The sequence below is a fragment of the Montipora foliosa genome, chromosome 6 (genome assembly GCF_036669935.1).
Source record: "Montipora foliosa isolate CH-2021 chromosome 6, ASM3666993v2, whole genome shotgun sequence".
NCBI lineage: Eukaryota > Metazoa > Cnidaria > Anthozoa > Scleractinia > Acroporidae > Montipora > Montipora foliosa.
In genome coordinates this window covers 73,542,915-73,552,914 of record NC_090874.1, presented here as the reverse complement: position 1 = coordinate 73,552,914, position 10,000 = coordinate 73,542,915, and the positions used below count along the sequence as shown (strand labels likewise).

Below are 10,000 nucleotides of genomic sequence, written 5' to 3'. Positions count from 1 at the left end.
ACAGCAAAGCTGCGTTTGCTCTTAGTTTTTGAACCAGTATGTTACTTTGCTGTGAGAAAGGGCTAACGCTCGATTTGCCGTTCTGACGTTCCGCACAGATAGATGCACTTTCATCAACTTGTTGCATTACAGTAATCTGATTTTTCGTTGTTTCACTCAACTCCCATCGCAGCAAAATGTCTTTTCTTGGGAACAGTCTTCTTTGGTTTCATAACCAACCTTTCCTCTTGGTTTATTTATTTGTTTACTTTCCAGCCTGTTTCAGCTGTGTTAACTGTGAAATTACGATTGTTTTTAGAGTAAAGCACAGACTGCACGAGATGCTTCATTCCAGTAAAGATTTCGAAGAAGAGGATTTTGTCAAGGTTTGTGAAGATTACTTGTCACCTTGCAGTCCGTCATAAAATGAGGCCGCGAACAGAGCTGTTAATTAACGGGGGAGACCTTCCATTTCGTCTTGTCTCTTTCATCGCGGAGTGGTTAGGGCGCGTTTACACTCAGTAATTGGGGCAGTTTCCTAGAGTCCACTGGTGTCGGTTGGCCTTTTGTCTTAGAGTAAATTCGAGTGACGGCCAGAACAGATGAAAATAACATTAGAACCTGTCCCCAAGCGTTTCTCCCGCAGACTAAGAGGGAATTAATCAAAATAACTATGTGAATGAAGAACGAAAACGTTTAGGTTCCTCGCCCATTTCTGTGAAGAGTACTAGGGACTTTAAGATCATCCTCAGCGGTGACGTCGACGAAAACGTCACTTCAAAACATAACTTTGCACCATCGAAAGTCTCGCTATTTTTCCACCTCGCCCTTGTCTTGCATTGCCAGCGAAATATCTTAAAAAGAAATTGGTACGAGCGGTTTAAGAGTAAAAAATCGAGAGTGAAAGGTTCACATTTGTATGCTCACGTCGCCAAAACCTCAAATTTGGTGATTTGACGTCGTTGGTACATGTAGGCGGACTACCAAAATATGCATTAAAAAGCGTTCCCCGCACCTGAAGCACGATTAATTTTCTTCTTTTAGCCAATGATATTATTGTTTTGTGGCGTTCTCGTTCCCTTCGCCGTCATCGTTTGTTAAACTCCCAAGTACTATCCAGAGTGGACGCGAAAATGCGCACAGTCGAGTGTGCTGTATTCGCAAGTCGACATTGGGAGGTGCATGAATCGCCCTTCAAATGTTTTTGTCATAACGATTACCCTGGATTGTTTAGAGCGGTTTTCAATTGATTGTAGAAAGTAATTAGCAAATTGCTTTGGTTTTGCATTACTTCACTCAGTGATTGGTTCAAACGGTTCTCGCACCACTTTTTCAACCAATCAGAAGTGAAACCAAAACCAATATTGGCTCGCTCGTGCACATTTCTCGCGCTACGTGTAATTACTTCGAGTTTTGATTGGTTTACTGGATTGTGATGGTGATGATGATGACTTTATTTAAACTCGGGTGAAAATGAGGCTTGTTAGGCCTCTAGCAGTAACAAATGCTACAAAAAAATATTAAGATAAATAGAAAAAAACAAAAACAAAAAAAAAAGTAAAAATATAAATTATAGTATTATAAGTATAAATATAAATTATGGTATTGTCTCCGTTCTTTTTTAGAGCGAGTTTCAATCGAGTGCCGTAAAACCAAAACCAAAATAATTATTTTGGCCAATCAAAAAGGACGGAGACAATCCAGTAAACCAATCAAAGCTCGACGTCATCCATTACAATAGCCGACACAAAGCGCGGGAAAATGTGCACGCGCGAGCCACGATTGGTTTTGGTTTCACTTCTGATTGGTTGAAAACGTGGCGCGAGAATTTTGAACCAATCAATGAGTAAAGTAATGCAAAAACAAAGCAATTCGCTAATTATTTTCGACGGTTAATTGAAAATCGCTGTAATGGCCAAAGTAATTGCTTTAGTTTTGGTTTTACGACACTCGATTGAAACTCGCTCTATTGTTCTTTTTTGATATATATTTTTATTAGCTCGCACCGACCAAGTCTCGTTCCGTAATAAATGCCATGAAGTCCGTGAAGAATCCTCATTCCATGTGTGAGAGGCTTTATGACTTGGTTCAAAATCTTACAGGACAACTGAAGGAACTGATAGCACAGAAAATATATGATCAAAGAGGTAAGCTTGTATGGCAACCATTACCGATTATTGGAACTCATTCCTCATTGACTTCCTCTTTGATGAGCATGAATTAAGACAGGATAAAATAGTGAGGCTGAAATGGGAGGAGGGATGCGTGGTTTGGCGGGATTCGTCTTATTTCCGGTCTCGTTTGGAGGACTGGGAAGAAAAATTTTAACGCCGTATCCCACAACCGCGCGCGGCCTTAGGTGTTGTTTCCAATCTCCCTGCAGTATTTTCATCGCCAAAACTCAACAGATCATTCCGTGTCTACCACATTTCCTGTTACTGAATGAACATTGAAGTAGACCCGACGAGATCTAACCTCGCCTCTGCCATGTTGAATTCGAAAATAAGGCCGCGCGCCGTTGTGGGATACGGCGTTAAAATTTTTCTCCCCAGTCCTCCGAATTACGTCACCAGATCACCTGGCTGTAGCCTGCGTAGAAAGCGTTTCCGTCTCCGTATTCCGGCCGCGCGAAAGTTGGGGCGAGAACAAATGTTTTTTTCGCCCAAACTTTCGAGCAACCGGAATGTGGAACGTGGAAAATCTTCCTTAGTACGGACACTTGCTACGCAGGCTACGGTGTAAATAATGTGGGTTGAGTTTGATGGTTGCTTTGCCCACTTTTATCTTGCAGTCCTTTCAGTAGAGCATTTTCGAAATATCAAATATTCAGCTTGATAGTGAGGCAATAATAGAAACGATAGAGATACGTTGGAATGAATGTAAAAAATATTTACATATCATCCTCTTTCCTTTGTCTTTGTCCTCTAAACCTCTCTTTCAAGCTGAATGTTAATGTATTGGAAAAGGCCTATTCGTAGAGCACTTATGTTCGGCTAAATAACTTTAAAGTGACTGGAGAGAATTCTTAGGTACTCTTGCTTATGTTAAACTGAATCCTACAGCCTTTATTCAATAATTTGATACCATTTTTTGCAGATCCATTTTTGTACCATGATGAAACACTGGAACTAATGACTCACCGGTGGACGAAACTTCAAAAGGTGAGATGAGACTGAGTCCGGTAGACTCAATAGGCCATTTTACAGTTGTTTGCTCAGCGACCTGGCCTATGAATGGCTGCGAGGCTGCCGGGTACCTTGTATTGATACAGTCCTCATGTAAATTGTGTTGTTGTAATTCTAATTAGTCAACATTAACATTACAACAGCACGAAGGTTTGTATCAGAACAGGGTCACCGGCAGCCTCGCTTCCATTCTTAGGCCAGGTAACTTAGCTACAACTGTAAAATGGTCTATTTGTACTGACCTTTTGCTCACATGGCATTTCTTTTCAACAAGATTACAGTGAAGACTTTTCAACGCCTGGTTTACATGTGAAGTCAAAATGCAAACACAAATGCAGGCGCAATTGCTAGAGACGACAGTTCACACTAAGAACTCATGGGCAAAGAAGGAAGATACGCAGGCGCAGTAAGAACTCAAATGCAAAGAAGGAAGATACGCAGCCGCAGTCATATTTCAAAATGACGAGCGAGGCTGAAGCCATGTTGGTTTCATTTTCGACCAAGATGGCACTGGTATTGTTACCTTGTGCTTGCATTTGCCTCACACGCAAAGTCAAGCGCTAATAAAGTGTAGGAAAATATAATTATTTTTCTTGTGCCTGCGCTGACGTTTTGTTTTGCGGTACTTCACACGTGTATTTCTATGCGTTTGAATTTGGTTTGCATCTGCATTTGCTTTTGTGTCGCGTGTGTAAACCAGTTTTAAATAGTGAATAAGTAGGGACAGACTTTTTTACACGTGATGATTTCAATTCTCTTTACAATTTGTTAACTTAGCCAACCCTGTTTTTAGTTACTCTGTTTATACCAATTTCATTTCTGAACAATTTGCATTTTTCCTTTTAAATTACTGGCGGGGTGACTTGGATCTTTTTTTAACTGATCCCATTAAATACTGGTGTTTTTGCATTGATCTTTGTTTGGAAACTCGTCAGCCAGGATTAAACATTCGCTTATTATCCATAGGATTTTAAACTGAAGAACGGACAGTTTGATATCAGTCTGATTCCAGATATTTACGATTGTATCAAGTATGATGTACAACACAATAGGTGAGTACAATTTCAAAGTGTTGTTTCTTTCGCCTCGATGGCTTTTTCCCGGGCCCAGTGTGGGATACAAGCTGCTTCACCCACTTAATATCTCGATCTCGTTTTTGTGAAATGTTTAATGAAAATCATTTAAGTCTTATATTGATGTTCTTTGATTTAGTTTTAACTTTCATTTGGTAGGGAGAAAAATCGCCCCAAAGCTCTAAAAATTCAGGTTCTTTCCGAAGCTTCCCATTTGATTTGTCAATTGTTAAAACGTTTTTACAAGTGTAATAGCTATACTGATTAAAAATTGCAGTTTCATTTGCTTTGAAAAAGTGGAAAATAAATTTGTTTCTCTTAACATCACTGCTTAATGAATTTTCTCCGATCTTCCAATTTAGTCAACTGGGTTTGCAGAATAGTTTGGAGTTGTACAAGTGTGCCAAGGCTTTTGCAGACATTGTCATTCCACAGGTAAATATTATCAACTTGTTCTGTTTCAGACACTTAGTTGTATCCCTCTCAAGCGTTGTTAGGGCCATTTTTAGAAAATTGAAGCAATAGGGACCTTAAGATGCCGAAAACGTCACCTCAAAATATAAGTTTGCTCTACAGGAACAAAAGACCTTTTGTTTGACAGCCAATTGGGCTCTGGTTGGCACATTAGGAAGCTTAAGCACGGGGATTTTTGAGACGCGGACCGCAACCGGAAGAGACCAATTCGCATTCCAGGACAGTGGTGTCTCCCAGATGTTTATACTAATCATCTCTAATGGAGAAAAGAAACTTAGCAATGTAAATGTGGTTGTGTGAAGACAAGTTAAAAGGGAAAATAGCTCACTCCCGGTTGCCGTCCGCGTCTCAAAAACGCGCTTGCTTAAGCTCCCTGATCTACGACGGCGACGTCGACGTCAACGAAAACGTCACCTCAAAATAAAACTTTGCTCTAGTATAATTCTTTCGCGATTATTCCATCTCTTTCACGTCGTACAGTGTGGGCGAAGTATCCTAAAAATAAATTGGTACGAGCGGTTTCTGACTGAAAATCTGAAAATAGAGAACGATTCTGTGTTACCTGCTCACGTTGTCGTCAAAACCTAAAATTTCGTGACTTCACGTCGTCGTCATGCAGAGAACCGCAAAAATATGAGCTAAAATCCGTGCCCCACGTGCAGCACGATTATTTATGCTCTTTTAACCAATGATATCATTGTTTTGTGGCGTTTTCGTCGACGTCGTCGTCGTAGATCTTAAGCTCCCTTTTTCCCAAATAGGGACCTTTAGATCGGAGGTTGAGGACGACTACGAGCACGCGTTTTCCGTACTGAACATGCGCATAAGGTTTGGAGGCCGACATTTTTCGAAGTGCGCGTGCTCAGAACGGAACATTCGTACTCGTAGATGTCCTCGTTCTCCGATCTAAAGGTCCCTACTGCCGACGACGACGGCTACGAGAACACCACAAAAAGGGGCATTGGCTCTGGACGCCTCACACCAATCTCGTCCCCAGAGTCCGCTTTTCTTTTGGTCAGCACCAAGAATACGGACTCTGGCCACTTCCATGGCAGGAAGTCCGCAATCACGGACTTCCGGCTCGTCTACGCACGCTCAGAAACTTGAAACAACAGTGGTTGTCAACGGTTACAAAAATGGACCTTCACTACGGCTGTGCATAAGTTGGAAGTGACCAGAGTCCGTGTTCTTCTCTGGGAACGAGATTAACCCTACACGTGCGTTTTACATTCAGGTACATTTCCTCACAGTTCTCGTCCTGGCAACGAACGACGCCAAATAATCAAATTTGAGGCTATATGGAGGACGAAAGCACCCGACGATAAATTGTCATTTTCTCTCCAAGCATACATACCGCTCATTCCGCTTTTATTCCAGGAAAGTTCGTACACACTTTCCAAGCCGAATGACTTGGAATAATCACGACATGATTTCAATTAGTTATATTTTACAGAACGTTTTCGTGGCCGTCGTCGTCACAGGGAGGTCATCTGGTGCTTAACAAATCCACGTTTTTAGTCATTTTGGTAGTTTGGGCAATCTTAGGACCCTTTCCATTTGACAGAACTGACCGGCCACTGAGACTGGACTAACTGTACAACGCCTTCAAATTAACACACTTTGAGGATGATATATACTCCTTCAGAAAAATGCGAGGGATTATCGTGCAATTGGTCCTTCAAATTGTCAAACTGACGGGTCTAGCCAGTCAATTCTGACAAAAGGAAAGCGCCCTTAGTAGATGAAGATTGTAAGCTTCTTAAGAGTTCGTCGACTCCAGCATATCCAACACGCCGTATTTTCCAGTGTAAACTGCCTCTGCGGCAAGAGATTAAAGCCTGGTTTTCGCTAGCGACGCAAGCATAAGTAGCTCCCGTGGAGTGAAAACGAACGTCAATATTAGCATAAGAACACGCAAATGCTCAGACGCGGGGAATCTGGAACGAGTGCTTCAATAGTATTTTCCACAAGTGATAAAAATAGAAAAACTCGAAAAAAAGGCAAAACGTTACAAAGTCGACTTACAGTGACGGAAAACGACACTCACATTGATTTGTAGCGGGACTGATGACTACCGTAGTAATTTCTCTGCGAAGAAGAAAGATTTAGCTCTAATGCGACGTTAAACTGTAACTAAATTAAAGCGTGAAAAACTTGTGACCAAAGTGAATAAATTAAGTACTAAATTCCTGACTGATACATTCCACATTCATAATACTTGTTAACGACGTTCTTCCACAAGAAAAAATCAGTGGCATTAATAATAGGACGTTTTCAACCAAGCTCTGGAGACACCAATAACAATAGAGAAATGTACGACTTCTGGTGGACGAACAAAAGAAGCTAATGAGAAATCTTTTGTTTTCGTCCACCATGGCGGCGAGGACGTCTCGTGAAACCTCCTATTACGAGTTTAGATCTTAAAAATTGTACTTTGTCGTAAGCTGTGTCGAGGAGGCAAGAGTGAAGGAGACTTTATGCACTCACTTCTCTATAAAGTTTTGAATGTGAAACGATTGTTGAAAAACCGCGGTTTCAGTTGACTTGCGACTTGCCTGTGTGTTTTTTATCGATGCATATTTTAAGCGTGGGTACAGTGATAGTTGCTGCTTTCGCCGGAGGGGAAATTCTCTTGCTTCAGTGTTAATCACGCCATTGTGGTGGATTTCTTTCAGGAATACGGAATCACGCAAGATGAAAAACTCGGTATTGCTCAGCGAGTGTGTGTTCGACTTCTGAGAAAGATCAGAGGAGATCTTCGACATGCAGACAAGTCAGACATTCATACTCGGCTCAATCCAAAGTAAGCATTTTGCGGTATGTCTTAGATTATGCAAAGACAATTATAGACTTCAATCTCTTGCAGAGGCTACAAATGACATTAAACTATTTTCCAATTTCAAGAAGCGATACAAACCCGAAATATTTGGACTCGCGACTGAGCAATAGTTTACTCTCTTGTGTCCGGCACCTGAAAAATAAGCCAGTGTATCAGTAGATTTGTTCCACCCAACATTTTGCACGTTCTTTCCTGTCTTACTGCGTTAGTTGGGAGTGAAACGGTAAGACACTTAAGATTTGTAAGGTGCATGACGTTTTGAGCGTAAGCCCTTTGTCAGATTCGTGTACTCGTGTCACTATGGCTCCAACAATGGCAAAGCTCCTCGAAGTTCTGCAAGCTGGTTGTTGGTGACTGTAATATGACCGTTGGTCTGCGAGGTGACTCTTGTACTACTCTTTCTGTTGGTTGTCATCCTCGTAAGTAATTGATGAATTTAATGGTAGTAATTAACTCTTGTTAGAGCGGTTTTCAATTGAGTGTCGAAAGTAATTAGCGAATTGCTTTGGTTTATAATTACTTCACTCAGTGATTGGTTCAAAGTTCTCGCGCCACTTTTTCAACCAATCAGAAGTGAAACCAAAACCAATTGTGGCTCGCGCGTGCACATTTTCCCGCGCTTTGTGTCGGCTACGTGTAATTACTTCGAGTTTTGATTGGTTTACTGGATTGTCTCCCGTCCTTTTTGATTGGCCAAAGTAATTACTTTGGTTTTGGTTTTACGACACTCATTTGAAAACCACTCTAATCTTACTCTTCAGTTATTCACAGAGCGTGGAAACCCCTCACCGCCATGTTCGGACAAGGTTGTATTTTACGAGCGAAAGTCATGTTCACACTGTACTGAATGCATTCAGATATGGAAAGCTGTTTGAAGTAAGTGATTGCGATGACGCAGTGTACGCAAATGATAACTTTCAAAACTTCACCAGCACCATTTGAACCGGGAGCACCCTCATGGAAATCCAGCGTCCTGGCCATGCATTGAGCCATTCCTTCTCCTTAGTTCTTTGAGATCTTTTAGTTCTCTTTGCTTCAACTGAATAGTGGCAATGAATCCTTTTTAGGTCGTACCCGATGACCAGTGGCAACGAGCTGTGGATTTTCTCGAGGAGGTGCCAGAGTTGAATTACATGACACAGATTGTTTTGATGTTGTTTGAAGACCCAAAGGCTGACCCTTCATCTGAAAAGCGCTTTCACGTGGAAATTCACTTTAGTCCTGGAGCGAAAACCATCGATGACCCCGAGTTCTTAGCGAGAAGCTCCCCTACAAGAAAACGCAGTCATGAGGACATTTCCCAGTTGTCTTCGAGTGCAGATGTAACGGAACCTGGACACGAGAGGAAATGTAGCAAAATTGGTGACGTCGGCAAGTCAGGAACCAGTGTGGAGCATACGCAATGTTTCGTAACCACCACGAATTCACTCAATTCTGAGATCAAACATTCACATCCCGTTGAAGAGTCCAAGGAAAGTACAAGGGTAACCATTCATGTTGAGACTCCAAGCTTAAGAGCTGTTTTACGAGAAGAGGAAGAGATACAATCCAAACGTAGTGACCTCGAGCCGGACAATGATAAACCATTTGACGAAACAGTGTATGCAGGGAACGAGCTACCACGGTGTGCTATTGGAATCGAAAATTTCTCAGATACTGCCTTAGGAACAAGCACGGGTGAGAGTGACCCTTCATCTGGGACATCGATCGAAGAATCGTCCGGAGAAGAGAGAGTTTTGACAAGGCAGCGTAACTGCCTCAGCGAGAGCGACCTCCAGTGCGGCGTAATGGGGGACGGAGGCGCCAGTGGTTCTACTCGAGGGGAAAGAAGCGCTAAATCGGAGAGTGACATTCCAACTTTTACCGCAGCGGGGGAAGAAATCTTACAGGAATATCAAAAGGCAAGCCCAGTGCCTTGTATCGTAGAACAGGACGAATCGGAACCACGTGTAAGTTACGCGCGGCCCAAATCTTTTACTTTCAGTGGAAGTAGTCCAGCTAACTACACAGTACCCGCATCCACAAGCAGTGAGTCACCAGAAGACTTAACTCCTCAAAAATTTCCCAAAGGTGAGCTGATGTATTTTTCACTAATTTGTAACGTCTTACGAACCTCTCAGTGAAAATGTACTTCTGAGCTCACGCCCGGTAGGGCAAGACATGATATGGCAAGCCGCGCGAGTCCAGAGATTTGTATTACTTTCTCGAAAAACGCGAAAAACTTGAAGCCAGTTCTGCAGGCTAGTGCAGAGTCCCAAAGCTCTGTAATTGTATGATGTTACACTTACAGCGGTTTTCAAATGACAGTCGAAAGTAACTTCGCGAATGCAACGCCTAGTGATTGGTCTAAAAGTCTCGCACCAGTTTATCAACCAATGAAAAGGAAAAGCAAAACCGATGTTTTAACGTGTTTTCAAGGGGTTACAAAAAGAAAAATAACTGTGAAGTTT

General features: G+C 42.0%; 1 protein-coding gene across 3 annotated transcripts in view; it reads left to right on the top strand.

Annotated features, from left to right (window-relative positions):
• The window catches only part of LOC138008401 (inositol hexakisphosphate and diphosphoinositol-pentakisphosphate kinase 2-like), a 33,489-nt gene that overhangs the window by 16,177 nt on the left and 7,312 nt on the right, over window positions 1-10,000 (top strand). For all 3 annotated transcript variants that reach the window (XM_068855732.1, XM_068855729.1, XM_068855731.1), the window contains 8 exons: window positions 299-365; window positions 1,979-2,126; window positions 3,076-3,140; window positions 4,131-4,216; window positions 4,600-4,672; window positions 7,387-7,514; window positions 8,312-8,426; window positions 8,618-9,620. In XM_068855732.1, the coding sequence (XP_068711833.1) occupies window positions 299-365; window positions 1,979-2,126; window positions 3,076-3,140; window positions 4,131-4,216; window positions 4,600-4,672; window positions 7,387-7,514; window positions 8,312-8,426; window positions 8,618-9,620 (1,685 nt within the window). The remainder of the gene's footprint in view (window positions 1-298; window positions 366-1,978; window positions 2,127-3,075; window positions 3,141-4,130; window positions 4,217-4,599; window positions 4,673-7,386; window positions 7,515-8,311; window positions 8,427-8,617; window positions 9,621-10,000) is intronic.